Raw genomic sequence first — 21,674 nt, 5'->3', positions numbered from 1 at the left:
GTATTCAAGGAGAACAGCAGGATTGAGGCTGTGAACTTTGTGCACATGATTTTAATAAATGCCCACGTCGGGTTATATTTTTGGACGTTCTGCCTCTCCCTCCTTGCTTGGTCGGGCTGCTCAACGGTCAGTCTCACAGTGACTGTGAGTGTAATACGCAAATGGGCGTTTTAGAGTAAGAGTTGTTGGTCTCTAGTGTCTGTATTAATATTGAACTGAATTAGTAGAATAAAAATAATAGCTTCTAAATGATTATGTTCATATTATTATCTTCACCAATTATTTGCATATTTTATTTGTCTACCATTCGACACTTGGCAGGTAAAGTACGGCGGTTTGATCGGCCAAGCTGTTGAGTACAGATGCTGCTGAAAATACACTCGCCGTGTTCCCATCCCTACTCATCCAACACCCCCTGAAAATGTTTTTTTCCTCTTTTTCTGTGATGTCATTGGGCGACGTCATCAAGCACTTCAAAAAATGCCTCAATGTGTTACAAAAACGGGCGCGTCAGACTACAAGTTGTTGGTCTCTTCCAACTCCTGATGGCTGGCTCTTTTGCTGGTCAATTCTCCACTTACTTGCTAATTTAGTTTGTCTGCTTGTTGACACTTTGCAGGTAAAATACAGTGCTTTGATTGGTGTCTTTTGTCTGGATATACATAAACATGTGCAGATGACAGCGGTGAAAGTGAACCAAATGTCTACTCTCCACCAGTTGGGTGCTTTTCGCCAAAGCCCTTGTTTTTAATTCTCTTAATAAACATCATTTTGTTATATCCTAAATGTCATGTGCAGTTCCATGCACTCTCTGCACTGTTACTGTCTCTGAGCAAAATCAGAAATAGTCCAAGTTGTTGAGTCCAGATGCCGCTGAAAACACACTCCCATTCTTCCTCCACCCCAAAAATAAGTTTCCCTCCACACATTGGGATTTTTTTGGTGATGTCATTGTGTGATGTCGGCCAACACTTGGTCCAAAAACGCCTCAGTGTCTTACGTAACCAGGCGTGTCAGAGTACACTTTATTCGTCCTTTCCCTTGTGGACTCTCCGGTTCTTCCAAGAACATGTGAGTTTGTAGTGCTCTGATTTTCAGCAGCCGAGCACTACGGAGGAAATGTAACCTACGGAACAATGTGCTTTTACTCATGTGTTGAATATATTCCCCTGAGTGACGCTAATGGATGCCAGAATCAGTTTCACACCTATAAACGCATCGTAGTGTCGACATGTGACATTTCTCTAATTGTACAGCAGAGTAAAGCCGGAGGTAATTGTTGAACATAAACACATCATCACCCACATCATGCACATTACTGATCTCTTTATCTTGATACTTTACTTAACAAGGACTCAGGCATACACACACATTTACGAAACTGTCTTTGAGGGCACCTTTAAATAATGTTTACGCTTTGATGCCAAACTCAAATCTCATCCTTACTTAGCTAAATGCCATTTTTGCTCTGACCCTTGCTATTTAATCCATGTACTGTCATAACCTTTGTCCTAACTAGACCTTATCTTAAATCCAAATCTTCTACTACCTCAGCCTCTTCTTTAAACGTTATCTTTAGCCTCAGTTATAATCCTCATTACAAATGAGGCCTTTGAAGATGTTAAAATGACCTTTTTAACTAAAACTGCCTCTCAGAAGACACACAATTATACGATTTCAGAAGTCCTTCACGGGTCACACGCTGACGGGGATGTGAAAAGCAGAGGAGAGAAGAAAAGAAGGAGGGAGTGAACAAGGGGAGGGGATAAGACCGGGTAGAAAGGGAGGTAGGGTTCAGGAAGGAGGTAGAGGAGAAGGCCAGAGAAATCAGTCAGTCAGTCAGTGCCCACAGCGCCTGCTTCATTCAGTCCCAGCGGTGTAACGACTGTGTAACTACAATGTAACTACAATCTGCTAATCCCGCGGGCTGGCAGAGGCCCAGAGGACTAAAAACCGGCTGCACCAGTACAACAGATCCCAGACCAGCTGAAGCTGCATTACTGCATGACTGACTGCCACCAACCCGAGCTAACAGGCGTGTGAGAGCAGTGCATTCAGACGAGCATTAAGAGAGACGTTTGGGCCTTTTCGCTCTGCTAGAGTGTAATTGTGTGTTAAAGTGGGATAAATACAGCCACACTAAGAACAGGGAAGTGTGTGTGTGTGTGTGTGTGTGTGTGTGTGTGTGTGTGTGTGTGTGTGTGTGTGTGTGTGTGTGTGTGTGTGTGTGTGTGTGTGTGTGTGTGTGTGTGTGTGTGTGTGTGTGTGTGTGTGTGTGTGTGTGTGTGTGTGTGTGTGTGTGTGTGTGTGTGTGTGTGTGTGTGTGTGTGTGTGTGTGTGTGTGTGTGTGTGTGGACAGGGCCACATCACGTATAGCAAATACCTTGATATCTATATTGGGACGATAGGGTTGGTGCTTTAACTTTACCCAATGAGAGTTTTGATAAATTACGTGGATATAATGGCTAAGTGAGTAATTTCAAACAGTTTAAGAGCAAGAACAGCCTTGCAAGTTCAGAAAAGTGCATTAATTGACTGTAATGCAGCCTGATAACCAGGAAAATACATCATTAATGATACTAAGGTTTCCAAAAAGAAGATATTGAATCTCATATAAAGACTCACCGCCAAGTACGCAGGTAGTTCGGCAATATCATCCGCTCTGTTTCACACATTCAAGCTGCATGTATATAATAAAAGCACACAAGAAACTGCTAACGATAACGTGCATGTATGTGTGAATTGAATATTTAGTCGTTGTGTTTGAAACAAGCGTTCAGAAGCTAACACATCCTCAGTGTTTGAGTCACATTTCGATGCAGTGGATGTCAGTGGTGAGTGTTTAGCTGAGAGACACGCCATCTGTTGCAGGGATCAAACCTGTAGCTCTGCAGCTCTGCCCTCTCTGCTGAACTTCTCTATCTACCATGGCAGTGTTTATGTGACACCGCTTTGTGAAATCCTAATCTTATTGATCCTGTACGCTGTGAATAGGATGGGGATGTTTGAGCGGGAGGTTCTACTTCAACTCAAATCTGTATAGTTCACATTTACATTATTTCCCAGGAGCGGTACTAGAGTATTATCCGCTTGCATTCTGATAAGGGACCAACTTGTCAAATTCAATTGTTGTGTAGATAGCAGTTGCTTATATGAGATCATATAATTTAAAGGGGCCCTATTCTGCTCATTTTCAGGTTCATATTGTATGTAGTGTCTCTACTGTGACATGTTTACATGCGTTGATGTTCAAAAAGGTCTTTATCTTTCTCATACTGCCTCTGCTGCAGCACCTCTTTTCACCCTCCGTCTGAAACCAGAGCCTGCAGAGTACTGATAAATGTGCTGGTATTTATATTTTATATATCTGAACTTTGATCTGTTTTATAATAGTTAGTGTGACGGAGACTATGTAGTGGTTTAAGTGATAATTATGTGTGTACCTGCCCAGGGACTGCAGAGGAAAATGTGTTAATAGCTTAATCCGGGATAAATCAAATATTGTCTTTTTGAGATTGATGTGCTTTTATGCATGGTCCTCGTTTAATGAAGATATTATAGCATTTCTTTTTAAAGTGCTGTTAGTCACTTAATTACACCTTTTTAAATGTTCACGACATACATAAAAAGGTGAACGATTTTAGGAAAAAGCTCACAGCACGCTATTTGTGTTCATCACCATAACAATATTGTTCCCTTTAGTGTCTGATATACATTTTGAGATGAAGTGAATCAGATTAAAGTTCACACTGAGGTTTACACAAATGCTCTTCCAGGTAATTGGCTCAGACATACATCATTATTAGCTTCTCTCTGATCACATGGTTGTTCCTTCAACCTCGGATTGACTCCTGCGTACAGTAAACAGTAAACAGGGATCCCGGGGGTTGTGGGGGTCTTTGGTTGTCAGGAGCTTTGCACAAGATGCCGTCTAATCCGCTGTCTCCCCAGAGAGATTAGCCCCGTCACCAGGGCCGGGTATTAAAACACGACTGGTGTTGGAGATACTGACACACGCACAAAGCTGTGACTCGACAGCGGGGGTTGTCTGATGTAGACGGTTAATAAATAACGACTAAGCATGTATTTCAGTCTGTCATTAACGATCAACTATTACAACATTTTATTCCTTATTGTTTTTGATCCTGGTACATTTTTGATAAGGGCGTTTGGACCAGATTTAGGAACATGTATTCATAAAGGTCTTGGAATAAATTCAATTCAAACTTTTTATTTGCACTATAGTTCCTAATTGAATTAGAAAATACTAATTGCTTTTTACACAATTATTTAGTATTTAGTTCATTCAGGGGCTTACCATTACAGGCTTTATTTCAGATTATGTATTTATTGAATTACCAGGCAACATGCTATTTGCTACATGCTCCATGTTACATGGTATTTTGTAATAGATATTTATAAAATAATGGTATTGCGGCCCTATCCCCCAACCCTAGTTTCTTGGATTCTCTTTTTCCTATAGTTTAATACACTTGTTCTTAACGTACTGTAATGCAGGTGATAGATTTAAGCAATAGCTCACGACAGGCCGTGGTATATGCTCATTATATCACAGCTAGGGGGCGTGGTTCGGCCCGACGCGAAACCCCAACGGTATACTGTTTTTCTCAGACGCGGAGGGATACTGACTTGTTGTGAAAAGTAATTTACAATTCTACCCGTGGTATACGCTCAGTATATCACGGCTAAGAACCAATCAGATTGCTTGATTTGACTTGTCCGCTTTATAATCTGTTTTATAGTATAAGTAATCAAATATAATGCTTATAATAATACATATTCATGATGATGAGAAAGATGGTTCTTCTTTGCTGTTATATGTACTTTTTTTGACACCTGCCATTGTAGAGCCATTCAGACCATTGGTATCCATTATGTATCAATATTGGTGTGTAATGTGATATGTGTGTAGTTACCCTCCTTCAACCATTACAACGTGTATTCACTCTCTGTCATTTGGACATTAAACTATTTGGAACAGCCAAAGAAAGTGAACTTGACAAGTTAAATATATAAAATCTGTGGAAAAACCATAACATTTGTGGCGTGAAAACATCTAAAAACATGTCGTACACTTTCTATAATTGATTCGAGGCTCACCTAAAAACATGCACTATTAATCTCTCTGCATTCAGCGCACAGTGTATTGATGCCTTTGAATGCACCATCGGCACAGAGGTTGAGTTTGGTTCAGACAGAAACTTCAAAAGAAGCTGTGAAGGGAAGAGAAGCTCGAAACTCTCCTCTGTATGTATGAGTCAGAAATTCTGTGTTTTCTTCAGTAACACGCAGATGAAAGGCAAACTAGAAAATATTGATCATCTAAACACACCTTAGCTGCAACCAAGGTCTCTTGAGCATGAAACTTCAGTAGAAATGTATCAGCTGAAGGTCAAATCAGGGAACTAGACAATAAGAAGGCACAAATCCCTTTCTGTAACCCACAGCACGGTTGTGTAACTCCTGTGTTTTGGAGCACTTTCTAATTGGGCGCTCCCTTCCTGTCGCAGAGCCAGAGCCTGAGTCAAGGTCCGTTCCCGCTGCGGGCGAAACAGCTTCACCCTCACACTTTCCATCTGCCTTGCCATGAATGATTCACTCTGTCCTACTGCTTCAGTTTGGTTGAGAACAGAGCTCGTACAGTGAAGAGTTTGCTTTATACAAAGTAAAAAACATGAGAGAAGTAGAAGAAGAACATTGTATCCTTAAACAGCTGCAGCTGAAGCACGATGAATAATCTTCTGTGCGCTGACTGAGGACTTAACTGAAGGGAAATTCAGTTATAGTCAAAATGTATTCCTCGAGTGGCAACTTAAAAGGTCACCACAAGATCAGATCAGCAACCTTTTCATGTACAAACGAGACAAGCCTGAAGTGAACGCTGTCACATTAACATACAAGCAGTATAACATTATATATGTTGACATCCTCGTGGATTCATCTTATTATTATAGACACATGCATTTCCAAACATTTGGTCTACCTATGCTGCAAAATGTATTATCTTTTAGATTTACACACGGCATCTATTGCACGTCTGTCCGTCCTGGGAGAGGGATCCCTCCTCTGATGCTCTCCCTGAGGTTTCTCCCATGTTCCCCTTTAAACTGTGGGGTTTTTCTCTGGAAGTCTTTCCTTGTACGATGTGAGGGTCTAAGGACAGAGGGTGTCGTTGTCTCTTATTGATATTCTGCATAAACTGTGCTGTTGCATTTACTGTATAGTGTCCTTACTGTAAGGTAATTATTATATGGCTCGACCAAAAACGTTTTAAAAATGTGCTATATAAATAAAACTTGATTTGAAATGATCATATGTTTGACATGTAGTTCGCAAACACATTGAGAATATTCTCTAAACGCTTTTGTATTTTTGTTTTTGAGGATTTGTTTAGTCTTCAAGATATCTCTGTGTTTTGTCAGTAATTTAAAAGCTAAGGTTAACAATTTATTTGAGTCTATCTTAATACAATATTTTACATGCCTGTATGTATGTTGGGAAAGTTTAACATTGTCAATATCCTGCAAGTTACTCCCAAGGATAGTTTGTGCCTAATTAACAAAGCACGTATATACCAACAAAGGACTGGCTTATCTAAAGCTAGTTGAGTAGCACTTGAAATGTTTTGGCTCTATGAAACCTGATGTACTTATATGATTCGGTTTTCTTCTAGTTTGTGTCTTCTTGGTCGAATGCACTTATTGTCGCTTTGGATAAAAGCGTCAGCTAAATGAAATGTAATGTGCCCAAAACAATTATCAAAGAATATTATTTTATATAAATGAACTGATATTATTGTGTGCTCAGTTCTTATCTGCTTCATAATTTCTTTAGTGCGTGAATTGACATTGTGTTGACGATAAAGTAGGATCATTTTCGACCTATTTTTTGGACTCTTCCTCAGACAAAACAAGACATTTCAAGATAATAATAATAATAATCCTTATATATATTATAGGGCTTTATCAATGACTCAAAGCACTTTACAAATACACATTACACATACAGATCATACATGTAATGGTCTACTGTGGACAATACCCACAGGAGCAAGTTCAGGTGAAGTGTCTTGCCCAAGGACACGGCCTGACGCCACCCCGTCCCAAAGATGACGTCCCCTTAGGCTCTCGGAAATCCGGACACACATATTTCACCTTTCTGGCCTTTTATACAAAACCAATGAATCAATAAGATGAAAGGAATCCTTTGCTGCAGCTTTAGTAAAATCATCTCTGTTTGACTTCAGAGGTAGAAATGCTTTGAAATACGATCGCCACCCTCAGATCGGAAACATTAATATCAAGTTCTGCTTCCTTGAAAGGAGCCAGGATAACTGATCACCACAACCTTTAAATAACTCTTCCAGGGCGGCAGTCTGTTCCTGGAAATGCAGTTCACACTCTGCATTTATAGACAGGGCTTTCTCCCTCTCTCCTCCTTTCATTTCCTCTCTCGTCTCACTTCTCTTATCTCCGTCTTCTGCAGCCGTTGCTAAGAGAAAATGCACAGACTTCATAAAAATGAATGACTCTGTTTTATCCAGGCTTTGCGTGCCAGGCCTTCAGTCATATTATCTGCAGATTTCACCACTGGACAGGCAGATGCTTTCCTCCCCGAGCGCCATGTGTCACTGAATCTGAGCCGGGATAAGACGTCCATCGCACTGAGCTCAGAATAAGATCTGAAGCACCCCGGTGCATCATTCGGAGAAAAAGACACGACAGCACATCCTCGTTATCTCAAGTATTTCTGACCCTCATGCTGAGCAGAATTGTCTGAAGAGCTGATTTACTTTAGAAAAATATGTCCCCTCTGCCCCTCCGCTGACTCGCAGTCACACTGACATGCTAACCAGATGATATTATATCACGTGATCTTCAGTCTGCATTAGTGTAAATACTTCCTTATTAGATTTATCTTTGACCTGATGATGGAAATGTTATGTAAGATATCCACACAGATTAAAGTACTTCAGGCTGCTTCATACGAGGGGAGTTGGTGTTCATGTTAGCAAACACACATTTGTTCCACTGTTGCTTTGGGGTTGTGTTGTACCCTCAATACTGTGATTGTTGTATAAACAATGGCATCATGATGTATGGAAATATCAATAGCGCCTTAAAAATGCTGAAATCTGCACTATTGAATTCCCAAAGTGTGTTTTATTGCTGTTATCAGTGTGCTGTGTGTCGGTTTGTGTAATTCTGTTTCCCTTTTGCAGCTCCACTAAGTGTTTTTAAGAATAGTCGAATAACGGTTTACATGATTACATGTTTAACATCCTTCTTCCTTCTCTTTCAGACTGCACCAAGGAGAAGAGGAAGCAGGGAAACATTTAAAGACAAGAAATCCTCAAGTCAGGTAAAAAACAATATATATATTCTGTTTCTTTCAAAACATAACATGTTTTATTTCATAAACAATAAGGGCGTAGACATATTGTCCTTATTGTCAACAAATTAAATGAAAACACGAACAACAACGAGTTATTAGTATTATGGCCATAAATCTCCAATGTTGACTAAAAACAATTAAAATCTCATTATTGATCCATAGTTTTTCAATTAGGGAAATGTGTCTTAATTACCATCATTTATTTTGATTCAATCCCACATGCATGGTCCTCCTCTTGCAAATGTGGATTAATCCACCGCTTAAAGTAGTCCCTAACAACAACTTTATTTCTTCTTTAAAAAGTGTTTTGACAATAACACAAGTATAAAATATCCCCAGCCCTATCCCCTAAAGCAGAGGTCCCCAACCTCCGGAGGTGTTACTGCCGTTCCGCGAAATAGCTGTGAGTTTATCGTAATATTTGCAGAATTATAAATATTAAAAAATATTTTATTAAACATTTTTATTTTTTTATTTTCGCACCTATACCAGTCATATTATTTCATCCAAAACATACAAAATAAATCAAAATTGTTTAGCATAAGGTCTCTCTCGTGCACAGAGAAAGTTACCGGTGCGCCAATAGGAAGTGGAGCACACAGGAGACAACCGTTTAATCACAGACTGTTATGTTTATGTGGGGAAATGGCAGTGCATACATTATTTGAGATATATTTCGAACTCAGACTTCATTTTAAGGACATTGCGGCCAGGGGTGGAGAGCTATGTTTTTTAATTTGTAAAACCTCCTTCACTTCATGAAATGGCTGCAGCATCAGGAGGCAGCCTCTGAGAAGTGCAGCACCAGCTTCACTGTGTTCCCCACTGCAGGATGCTACGTTTCACACACACACATCGAACGGCCCGATTATTCCCCCTATTACTCGTTGTATGAAGGAAATGTCCGGTCACAAAGGCGCATTATGTGTGTGTGTATGTGCTCTGCTCAGCTCCGCTGTGTGTGTGTGTGTGTGTATGTTCGGTGTGTTTATGTGTGTCCAAGATTGGCATTTGTTTTCAAATTACCATGAACAGTAATTTACACACATATGGCCAACTCCATAGGTATGTGGGTGTTCCCAAAAGTTATTTTAATCTTAATCTCGATGTAGTGCTAAATGCTGTCGGAGTGCACCGGAACGAACCCCCCGGTATGACGTTATTATGGCTGGCAAACAAGCCCAGGGTCTCCCTGACATTTCAGTTATACCAATATGTGTACAGTGGTCCTAATTTGTTTTAATTGTATCCTGGTTTTAAACATTGTTAATATGTTTTGAATGCATATTGTTCTATTATGTGTTCAGGCTGATAAATACAATTAGCCACTGTTGCCACCTATATTAGGCCATATTATATTATATATTATAATTTTTTGTTTTAATTGTATCCTGGTTTTAAATGTTATTAATATGTTTTGGATGCATATTGGTATTTCTTCAGGCTGTTAAATACAATTAGCCTCTGTTTCCACCTGCTAGTGAGTAAATATTAAAATCAGCTAAAATGGACAACCGGTCCGCACATTTTTTTTAATGTATCTGTCGGTCCTTGGCACAATAAAGGTTGGGAACCCCTGCCCTAAAGTGTCTAAATGCCTCCTCCTTTCCTTACCCCTGCTAGGAGGACAGTGCAGACCTCAGGTGCCAGCTCCAGTTTTCCAAAGAGGAGTCGAGTCTGATGAGGAAGAAGATGGCGAAGCTGGGCCGCGAGAAGGACGAGCTGGAGCAGGAGCTGCAGAAGTACAAGTCGGTCTACGGGGACGTGGACAGTCCACTCCCCCTGGCCGAGTGCTCCGGCGGCGGGCCTCACACGACCCGAGAGGCCGAGCTGCGACTCCGCCTCAAGCTGGTGGAGGAGGAGGCCAACATCCTGGGCAGGAAGATTGTGGAGCTGGAGGTGGAGAACCGGAGCCTGCGGGCGGAAAACGAAGACATCCGCTGTCAGTACGAGAGAGACTGCTTTGGGCGGGAACCCTTCTCCAGCATGCCCTCGTCTCCGTACGGTGGTGACGCGCTGGATTCGGCGAGTGAGCTCCGTCGGCATCTACAGTTCGTGGAGGAGGAGGCGGAGCTTCTGCGGCGCTCCATCTCAGAGATCGAGGACCACAACCGGCAGCTGACGTCCGAACTCAACCGATTCAAGTTCGGGCCCACCAGCAGCAGCGGCGGCTCTGTGGGCGAGGAGGCCAGCGAGGGAGGATTATTCAAACCTGGGAATGGCGGGAATGGTAGCGGCGGGATTATGATGGAGGAGCTTAAATCGGCCAGGATGCAGATCAACGAGCTGAGTGGGAAGGTGATGAAGCTGCAGTACGAGAACCGAGTGCTCATCTCCAACGTGCAGCGCTGCGACCTGGCCGCTCACCTGGGCCTGCGCACTGGCAGCCCCCGAGACAGCGACGCAGACAGTGATGCAGGCCAGAGAGAAGCTGCCGAGGAAGAGGAGGCAGGGCGACTTCTCCTCCTGCAACCCAAACGGGAAGGCCCTATTGGCGGGGAGAGTGACTCCGAAGACCTGTTTGAGAAAACGGGCACCACCTCAGGGTTCGGGAGCTTCAAACCCTCGGATGGAAGCGAGCTCAGCACCGTAGAGAGGGCGAACCGCAGGAGGGAGGAGCGGGAGTCGTTCACCAACGTGAAGCGTGAGGCGGAGAGGCTCGGGAAGACGGTGGATCGACTGATCACGGACACGGACAGTCTGATCTTTGAAGGCCATTTGCTGGTGACGACCGGAGAGAGTCTGGAAGATGCGGGGGCGTCCGGATCCAAACCAGACACCCAGGTCCTGGACACCATCAACACTCGCATGAAGGCTTTCCGCACGGAGCTGCACATCTTCACGGAGAAGCTGGACCACGTGGGGGAGGGGCTGAGGGACCGGACAGACGATCTGTCCCCCATGCCGAACCTCACAGAGTCCAGCAGCTTCCTGTCCACCGTCACCTCCATGTCCCGGGACTCTCCCATCGGCACCTTCGGAAGGGACCTGGTGACGGACTTCCAGGTAAGTTCGACGGAGTCAGACTTCTTTTGTGGCCTTTGTTCTGTTGTTTTAAAAGGATTTCTCAGTACTTTGATATGTTTTGTTTCTGTGGCTGCTTGGTTTGTTTGCTTAAAGATAAATAGTGATAATAAGGAAATCCTGTTCGCCACGGTTTGAAAAAAGTCAACACTTTTTTCAATAGATGGAAAGAAACAGGATGTACTTAAAGAAACTCTTTACCTAAAGAAACTTGAAGAACAATCATCAGCATCCAACGGGGTCCGAGCTGGTTTTCGTAGACCAAGTCGAAGAGGATTTCACACCAGATGGCTTCATTGCTTTAAAACAGAATAAAACTAATATGTTTACTCTGCAAAATCCTGGCAAGTAAGACATACCCCTCTGGTGTGTGTTTTTGCTAATGTGAGAATTCATTTTGGTTTGATTTAAACAGCCGTAAGTGTGCAGTCATTAATCGACCGTTTAATGCCACAATAAACGAAATGAGATCCTAAGTGTCAGAACTGTGTTAAAATATTCCGCTCTAATTAAAGACATTGGCAGCGCCGTACGTCTTAAGCAGAACACATGCTATCCACAACCACGCCTGTCAATGGGAACTTCATTAAGTTGTAAGCAATTTAGGCAGCGATTAGGATAGGTTCGGATTTGTTCAAGTCTATCTTAATGCGATACATGGCCGTGTGTCTGCTGAGAGTTATGGGTCTTTCTCTGCAATAGGAAAAAAGTCTATATTCTGTTCCAAAAATGTATGAAACACAACGTCTGTTCTTTGATGTCTGTGCTACTGCATAGGTGTACAAAAAGTTGTATAAAGATGTTATGTCTCCAGAGGGAGTTGTGTGCTGTCTGTTGAGCTCTTCTACAAGTTAAAAAGAAGTGAGCTTAAAGACCAATGTAGCTCCTTATCCCTGCTCGAGGCTACCATCGTCGCTACTATCCTAACATTGATTTCAACTGCAAAACTGAGGGTGAGTTGCTTTGTGTGTAAAGTCGGTGCCAGGTTTTGACTAGCAAAAAGAATGGATGGATTAAAACAAACTATATCTCTGGTTCTGCTGCATAGATTTTAATCTTTCTTTTTGAGCTTCTCGCTGCAAGTCTGGCAAAGTCACAGGAGTCTAATATCATTTGAGAAGGCAGCCAAAGTTGATTTGAGGCTTCACTAGTTTGCGTTGGCCACATACAGTATAGTTGGTCCCTCCAATAGGCTTTATGTACAGAATTCTTTGTTTGTGTTTCCCTGGACAGTGCTTCCTTTCTGAGATGAAATTTGCAGAGCGAAGGATTTTGTCACATGGTGGGGATTTGTCACTTGTAACGCAGGTGTCCTTAAGCGAGTTCAGGGAGCACAGAAACTTCCTGTCGAGTGGTCGTTTGTAAATCAATTCGAAACAACAGTGATGTTTGAGTGAGATTTGGTTGATTGCAGGTTAACAGTCCGTGTAGGGAGGAGCACAAGAGGAGATCTGCATTGGCATAATCTGATCATGATTTAGCAATTTTTCGCTTGTGCTTCACTATTTATGAATCAATTTAGTTTCCCAACTTTAAATGTGCGCCTTTGTTAGTTGGACTGTAGACAGACTACGGACAGATATCCGCTGTCAGACCCCATTAAACCCAAATAGTGGCGTTTGCGCCCAGAGGCTCATAGTTGTTAGACTGATTGCACAGGGGAAAGCTTGCTTGTACGATGCTGCTTTTTTATTCTTCAATGTGGGATTTTTCTATCGTTTTAAAGCAGAATTCTCCAGCAGTGGACCACCCCTAGAGAAGGTGACCTGCAATTAGACCCTCATGACACAGGTCAGATAGACTTGGCAAATCCGAACCTATCATTTAAAGCCTCAATAAAACATATTGAGAGGCTGTTAGACCCCCCAGACGTCAAGTGGCTGCTCAGGGTCACATGTCAGGACCCTCCGCTCCGACACGAGCCACCCAGCTCCACCACACGGACCCCCCCCCACCCCCCCGACCCACCATCGCTTGCTGCTGCTGCCACATTCACATCTGCATCTCCATGCACATCCTCCCAGCCCGCAGCCCTGCCTGCCTCCTCCCTGCACTCACTGTCTGCAGCTCAGTATGAATGGAGTAGGAACTGAAGGAGTAATGGCCGCTCTCCCATTCGACTCAATTCAAAGCTTTTTCCTAAAACAACGATCTACTATTGCACGAGGAAGTTTTCAGTAAAACTGTTTTTCTGCAGCTTTGCTACACCATGCTATCATTTGTGTGAGTTACGGTTGAGCAGGAAGTATTTAGATCTTTTACATAAGTAAAAGTATTTATTTCAAATTGTAACATTACACATTAAGTTATAGTCATTCAATGAAGATGTTCTTAAGTATGTAGGTATAATAAATGATCAAGGTATTTAAAATAAAAGTACTTAATTATGAAAAATCCTCAGATTTGAGAAGTTTGAAATATAATATTTTAGGATTTGTAATTTGTCATTTTTGTTTTATTTCAGCAGGACTTATGCTATGCTATACTATGCTATAAGGTTGAGAAATTGAATGTATACCCTTTATATATAAAATCTATGTTTATAACACAACATTATATTTAATAAACATTATGTTTTGTGAGCCAAATTCTTAATTTTTAAATTAACTACTGACTAAAGCTGTCAGATAATAATAGTATCATGATAATTATAGAGTTGAATGTTTAATGTGTTCCTTGGAGAAGTAATTAAGAAGTAGAAAGCGGCATTACAACTAGAAATGTGAAGTATTACTACTTAAGTGCAGCACTTAAGTAAATGCCCTTAGTAACAATGGACTACTGGTGACTCATTATGACACACACATGGTAAAGCTGTTGTGTTTGCACAACATATCACGCACACACACAGACACATGGTTACTCCATGGTGTTTCCTAGGAAACGAACCATGAAACCGTGTCTAAAATGACCTCCATTGAATAGAGAAGGTTTGCATGGGGCTGTGTGAGCTGAGAGAAACCTCGCTGGCTGCATCCTGCTTTCTGCTCGTGTGTTGTTGCAGCTTAGTGTAAGTCAACATGTCAACACACTGTGTGCTCTCCCAACGCAGGCTCTTCATCTCTGTGCTCAGGCAGACATCTTGGGTGTGTTTTATAATCACTCACACAGTTGTTGAGAGAAAAACAAACAGCTCTTCAAACAATTTTCAAACCCAATCTGCTTCTGTAGAGATAATGGAGTGACGCTGCCTTCATGCTTAATCTATACAACGACTTGTTTCTGCTTTGATCCTCCGCCTGTGCTGTCCGGTTAGTCTGGGTGAAGCTGGGTGGTTTAGTCAGAGCTAACCACTGCACTAACTACTCACACCGGTTCAATGCAAATAGGCCTTCTGTTGAAGATGATCGTAGAATTGTTCAGTTTAAAATGCAGAAATAGTCCGTGCAGCAACAAAGTGTAGGGCAACTATATAAAATACATTTAAAGAAATTAAGATAATGTACAAACGTGCATTCACAAGAGAGAAACCAGCTCACTTTAGATTTATTAAGATTTACACCATCATTGTATCATATTTCTCTCATAATAACAAGAGCCAGATCTCATAATAATCTAGTAAATAATATATGATATAATTGACTTGACTTGCAGCCTGTAATTATGGATCTTGAGTTCTGCAGACCCTCTAGTAAGATGTCATTAATGTAATTATAGGAGATGTGTACAAGATAGTTACGACGTGCAATAACAATTTCAATTTCAATTTAAATCCTGATGTAATTTTTTGTCATGATCTTGAGAAGGGGTGGAAACATTTTCACATAATTATGACTTTCATTTGTCAAAAACAAAACAAAGAATTGTACCAACTGATCACAGGATTCTTCGCTATTGTCCTCCATACAGTTTAACTCTTATCTGACTTCACTTTATGTTTTACTTTATGAATATTCAATCACAACATTTCCAACCTCTGACCAGTCGGGAAAACCCAAAGATATGTCTCTTGCAATTCTGAGATAATTCTAAGTAGGGCTGCTCAATTAATCGTATTTTAATCGCGATTACGATTATGGCTTGCAACGATTACGAAAACAACGTAATCGAAATAAAACGATTATTTTTTTATTATTACTTTTTTTTTTTTTTTCTTCAGTGGAATTATACTTGAAGCTCAGGGTAATCAACTGTTCAAAACATACTGTTCAACATTTTTTTTCTCCAATAAATGGATGTTTTCAAAGTCAATGAATAGGGATGTCCCGATCACCTTTTTTTGCTCCCGATCCGATTCCGATCATTTGATTTTGACAATTTGCCGATACCGATTTTTCCCGACCCGATCTTTATGCAATGCATTAAGAGGAAAAAAAAGAAAAAAAGCATTCAAGTTGTCCCTTAAGGTTATTTTTTTAATTTAAATTTGATATTCTATCCTACATGGATATAGCTTCTTTTTTTCACAGCAGCATTGAATCAGTTCAGTTGTGCAGCATTGGATCAAAACAAAATAAAGCTTATCAGTACTCGTTAGCTTACTGCTACAATTAGACACTGCGCCCACTCTGTTGCCAGATTTGAGAGAAATAAGCAACCAGGTCTATGAAAACAAGCCCCAAAGAAGCAACACATACATGATGTTGTGTCATTTGAAACCAAAGCTAAGGCCTCAGGATCACTTTAAAACTTGAACATGGTCATTTTTGTTTTGTAACATTGAATTAAAAAAAGTAGTTTTTTAAAAAGTATTTATAAAAAATTTTTAAAAATTAAAATCCCGATCCCCGATTTTTTGAAAATCACATGATGGGCTCCGATTCGGGACATCTCTATCAATGAGTTATCGCATTTAATAATCGCAATTACAATTATTGACCCAAATAATCGAGATTATGATTTTTGCCATAATCGAGCAGCCCTAATTCTGAGATAATAGTTTCAAATATGCGTGTCAGAACTAACAGAAAATATGCCTAAATGTGTTCCCTTAGTGAAAGCTACACACATATTTAGATAACTATTTAGCACAATAGTAATTAATTCCTGCTAGCTAGTGGGACAACTAATTCACAATCATCATAGCGGCCTTAAACCTCGACGGCAGCCCTCCAGTGTATTTAAATGCTGTGTGAAACGATGTGGCTCTCCTCCTACAACCCACTGGGCTGCGCGCAGGCATGTGTTGGAAACCTTTAGCGTGCTAGCTCTCGCTCCGCAGTTTTCCGTGGTATCTCTCAGCTGTTGGTTTTGGACTCATGTATCCCTCATTGCATGCGCTTCATAACAAGTGTTTTGCATTCTTTTCCCCCCGACTCCCTCTCTTTGTTCCTCTTTGTGTTCCCGCCAGATGTTTCAGCCCATGATTTTGTTCATCCTCATTCTCGTTCTCTTCTCATCTCTCTCATACGGCGTCATCTTTAAGTTGGTCTTTCTCTTTGCGCTTTTCTTCGTACTCTAGTCCGTTTGTTTTTCTCCACACCATGTAGTCTGTTAGTTAATTTCCCCCCTCTCTCTCTCTCTCTCTCTGCTTATATTCTTTACCCATTTTCTGTTTTGTTTTTTGTGTTCCCCACCTGCTTTCTCTCCTCGTCCCCTCACTCCCGTTTGTTGTCTTTTGTCTGTTTTGTCCACCTCGAACATCTCCCCCTACCACCACCACTTCCTGCACCCCTGTATCCTTCACCTGTCACCCCCCTAACCCCCCCAACCCTCGCCCTCCTTCCCTCCCCCCCCCCCTACGTCACTCACAGTCCGGTCAGAGGGATGAGCTGGAGTGGCGTCTAGGACAGGAGCGAGGCGTGGAGTCCCAGAGCCAGAGACCCCCGGGACTCACTAGGTACCCCAGGCCCCTGGCTTTAAGAGCAGAGGTCAGTGCCCCCCTCCCACCTGTGGGACTGAGTTAACACCGGCTCCACGAGCCCCGCACACCGAGCTTTCTGTAAAATGCTATTATATAATGAACTAAATTGGTTAAAAGACAAATCTGGTTTGGTTTCTGTGGAGCAAAATGTGTTTTTCTTTCCCATGGTGAAACAACAGCTCTGCAGGGCTCCAAAAGCATGTCATTCTATTTATTTTATTACACTTTTTATGCAGCAAAATGAACAATTGAAAATAATCTATAGTCATGCTTTTGCAAAACCCATTCTGAAGGTGTCACGCCTCAAATGTATTGCAGTTAATACTAGTAAACAAAAAAATACATTCATTTCGGGCGCTTCTGGGGTTTGTTTTTGGAGCGTCTGTTAGCCTGAGATGCACCATGGGAGGAAAACTTGCTCTACAGTGAAGAAAGTGATATAATGTAAAGGTATGTTAATTCTTAAAGGTTTGACTTTACATTTTGTTTACAGTTGACAGAAATCCCTAAATACTTCTCTAAAGTATATCAAGTTTATCCAATATAATTCAATGTATACTCATGTGAAGTTAAATCTTAAAATGATGTTCATGCCATAATGTGGCTCTGAGCACTATGCTGATTTTGAGTTTTAGATAATTACATGTTTTGATGTTCTGTTATGATCAGAAGCCGCTCAGCCCAGCATGTCTACTGACACTCACTGTTTAATACTGAACACAACTTCACTCACACGTAATATCACCTTCCACAACCACTGATCATTATTTCATTATTTATTAATTTAACTCTTTTGATTCGACATTCTCTTTCATGCTTTAATAAATTCACACCATGAGCCCTGGACATTTTTGATAGATTTCGAAGTAGAAAGTGGATCGCATAATACTCAAGACCTAAGAAAAGTAGTGGCTTTTATTGCACCAAATGTTATGATTGCATGTTGTGTGTTATAAGATACAATCTGCTGGTAGTTTGTTGCCCTTTAAAACAATAGTATGAGCAGCCATGCACAGCTGCAGCATAAGGACTTGTTAGGTATATGTATGCAGAGTGTATCCCTGCTGAGTCAGCAGAGTGATGTCCTCTGTTCATCTCCACCGGCTGCAGCGTCATAACACGACTCAGCAAAGTAAACATATGCAAAGGTGGAAGAAGTACTCAGTATAAGTAGGGATGCTAAATTTTAGAAAATACTCTGTTACAAGTACAAGTCCTGCATTCAAAAGCTTACTTAAGTAAAGTACACAAGTATCTGCATCAATATATACTTAAAGTACCAAAAGTACATTTCAGAATCATATATATCAAATTACTGGATTAAGATGTTTGATGCATTAATGTGTCTTTCAAGGCTGGTAACGGTGGCTAAGCTAATTGTAATTATTTGTTTACTGCTGCTGGATATCTCAACCTATAATTATGTGTCAATGTTTTTATTAGATGACATATATTTTGTGTTGGCAAACAAACTGCATATGTAAAAGCTTTCAGATAAATGTAGTAGAATAAAAAATACGATAGTGGCTTCCAAACTGTAGAAGTAGGATTTATGAAAATATGCAGGTTGAGTACAAGTACCTAAAACATGCTCAAAAGTACAGTATTTAAGTAAGTGTACTTTTTTGCACCACTAACATATACATAAGTACATAAGTGCAGCTTACACACGTGTCACAATTCCCTCTAAAACACACAGAACCAATGAGACAGGTGTTTGGTAATGTTGCTGCAGGATTCTCAGATCAGTTGGATCTTTCAGTGACTAGGCGCTTTATAAACCGGCTGTGTAATCGCTGGACATAATCGCTGCCTCATGCTTGTGTTCATAGAGAAATTGCCGGCTGTTATGTAATGCAGAGCGCTGTCAGACACACATCACTGTTAGTGTTACAGTTACAGTTACAGGACATCGTGGGGACTCTTTGTGTCCCTGTGCTTTCTGCCGCAGTAATCTGTGAGGTGGAATGAATGAATGGGAAAGCGGCTTGGACATGGCTGGATTATCTCTGCACTTTAGGCCTGTGTGATTTGCATTTGACATTGGGCTGACAGGGAGGTGATCCAGGGTCAGGACACACTGAACAGCTCATCTTACTGTCGGAGGGGACAGAAAATGCCCAGCCTGCATGCACGATAGAAGAAAGAAATGCCATTAAAAAACGCTACAGTTTCCAAATTGATTAAATCTATAGTTCAAGGATTTTTGAGGGACAGACAGAGATGTCTTGTAAACGAGTCAAGGAATCATTACATGGCCTATATGATTTGTGAAGTGTATTAAATGAAAAAAAGAGGACTCATAACACTTTCAAAACATATTCATCTGGTGATAGAAACGTGATGTATGAGAGTGTGTTTCAGTTCAAATAGAGTACATTTATTGTCCTATTTATTGAATTTATACATTTTCATTTTGCCCATTAGAGCTATTAGTAACTGTGTAATAATGCCTAATTTAAGTTTTGAAAAGAAAAAAAAATCACCAATGTGATAGAAATGCTCATGTTGAATACACCTATTCGCTTTCTGACCTTTAAACATCGATGACACGAAATGCTACTCTCTAAATATATATGAAGTTACAGTCAGCAGTTGGTTAGCTTAGCTTAGCATAAGGACAGAAACAGGGAACAGCTAGCCTGGCTAAAGCACCAATTAAACATTATGTCTTGTTTGTTTATTTTGTACACATAGGAAAGCAACAAAATAACATTTGCGGGGGGTTCATGTGCCAGACTATTTCTTTGCAAAATAGTTTTCACATTTCAGTTTTTAAAAGTGCTGGTAGACAATTCTTCTAAACCTTTGGACAGAGCAAAGCTAGCTGTGTCGTCCTGTTTCCAGACCTAATGCTAAGCTACATTAACCAACAGCCGGTTACAGCTTCATATCTTAGTGGAAAGACGAGAAAGCCCTATCCATCTTCTGAAGTCTGAATATATTTTTGAGAATCTATACTTAAGCTTTTAAGTTGCTCGAAGAATAATGATGTATTCCAGATTAAAATCTCAGCATTAAATGATTGAAGAAGGAAGATATGGGTTTTTTTCAATGTGTCCAAATCACCTTTTTTTTTGCCCTGATCAGTGAGCCACACAAGATTCAAGATTCAAGGCTTTTATTGTCATGTGTATAGCTACAGTGTAGTCATGACGATTACAATCTTAGGTCACAGGCTCCTCCAACAGTGCAACACAACAAAACAGATCAAATAATGCAAATAAAATAGAATAGAATAGAAATAGTGTAAGAATAGTCTATATACAAGTCATTGGAATATGATATATTAGATAGAGAACAAAAACTAAAACCTTTGCGATTGTTTAATCAAGTAAAGCTTTAAATAGAGGCAATCAGAGACATCAATATGTGCTGTTATTAATCGAGGTTGTTGGTAAAGTGACTGTTGTTGTTGTGGTTCAGCTCCGGGACGCGCCTGCCTCTGACCTCACGTTTCGTCTGGATCCTGAGCGCAGACTGAGAGGGCCGGAGGATCGAGAGGCCGTCGCTGCTCTGCCTCAGGTACGACCCTGCCGTCTGTCACGCTGCATGGACATGAGAGCATGAAGAACTGTATCACACTTCACTTATTCTGCTCTGTGCTGGAGTTTCAACATGATTTTAATTAAGTGCCACCACTCGAGAGGAAACAAGGTTTTACTTTAATATCCATACTTGCATTTTCTATGATAGATTGATTTTGCACTTACTTGCTTTTATTAAAAAAATGATGACTAATACTTTTTGTAATGGAAAAAGAAGTAGCATCTGCATCTAAAAACAAGGGTCTCTGTTTTATCACTAAACTTTCAATAAGCTCACAAAATCAGACGGTATCAATTAAAACCCAAACAGTTTGTAATTAGCAATTTCTTTTGGCAAAAATGCCCCAAATTCTCCAAATCTTACTTTTAAAATGTATTCATTCCTTGTTATTCTGGCAGAATGTCTTTGAGTTTTATATGATTGGTTGGACATGAAGTCTAATATCCCAAATTAAGCATTTTCTACAATTGTCTGACCTTTTCTTTTTCAAACAGATTAAGATTAAATATATTTTTATTATTTCAATACACGTTTTAAGTCTCTCAAAACAAACCGACCTACTGAATCATTGGTGAAGCTGCATGTCCAAAATGACCTAATAGATTTCTTAAGTGTCACCTACTTAGCTTCAGAAAGTATTTTTAAAATATCCCTTTTGCTGACAACATGATTTAAATATCTTCCCTTTACCCTCGTGCAGCCGGAGGACGATGCTCTGCGTCTGGAGGTGCAGCGCGGGGCTCTGGAGCTTCACGGCCTGCAGACCCACGACGTGCCGTGGCCTCAGGAGCGAGCCGTGCTGCAGCAGGAGGTCCGGCTCTTCAGACGCAACACCATCATCTTCTACGTGAAGCTCCGCAGCATCCTCACCAGCTGGAGGCTC

At 40.9% G+C, this 21,674-nt stretch overlaps 1 protein-coding gene across 1 annotated transcript in view; it reads left to right on the top strand.

Moving 5' to 3' along the window:
* The window catches only part of mtcl1 (microtubule crosslinking factor 1), a 74,537-nt gene that overhangs the window by 30,008 nt on the left and 22,855 nt on the right, over window positions 1–21,674 (top strand). Inside the window, exons 4-8 of the mRNA XM_079651046.1 lie at window positions 8,323–8,382; window positions 10,039–11,421; window positions 17,133–17,249; window positions 20,669–20,767; window positions 21,492–21,670. Of these exons, the coding sequence (XP_079507172.1) occupies window positions 8,323–8,382; window positions 10,039–11,421; window positions 17,133–17,249; window positions 20,669–20,767; window positions 21,492–21,670 (1,838 nt within the window). The remainder of the gene's footprint in view (window positions 1–8,322; window positions 8,383–10,038; window positions 11,422–17,132; window positions 17,250–20,668; window positions 20,768–21,491; window positions 21,671–21,674) is intronic.

The sequence above is a fragment of the Notothenia rossii genome (genome assembly GCF_949606895.1).
Source record: "Notothenia rossii genome assembly, chromosome: 9".
NCBI lineage: Eukaryota > Metazoa > Chordata > Actinopteri > Perciformes > Nototheniidae > Notothenia > Notothenia rossii.
The sequence above is the reverse complement of the archived record's forward strand: the minus strand, read 5'-3'. Positions and strand labels throughout refer to the sequence as shown.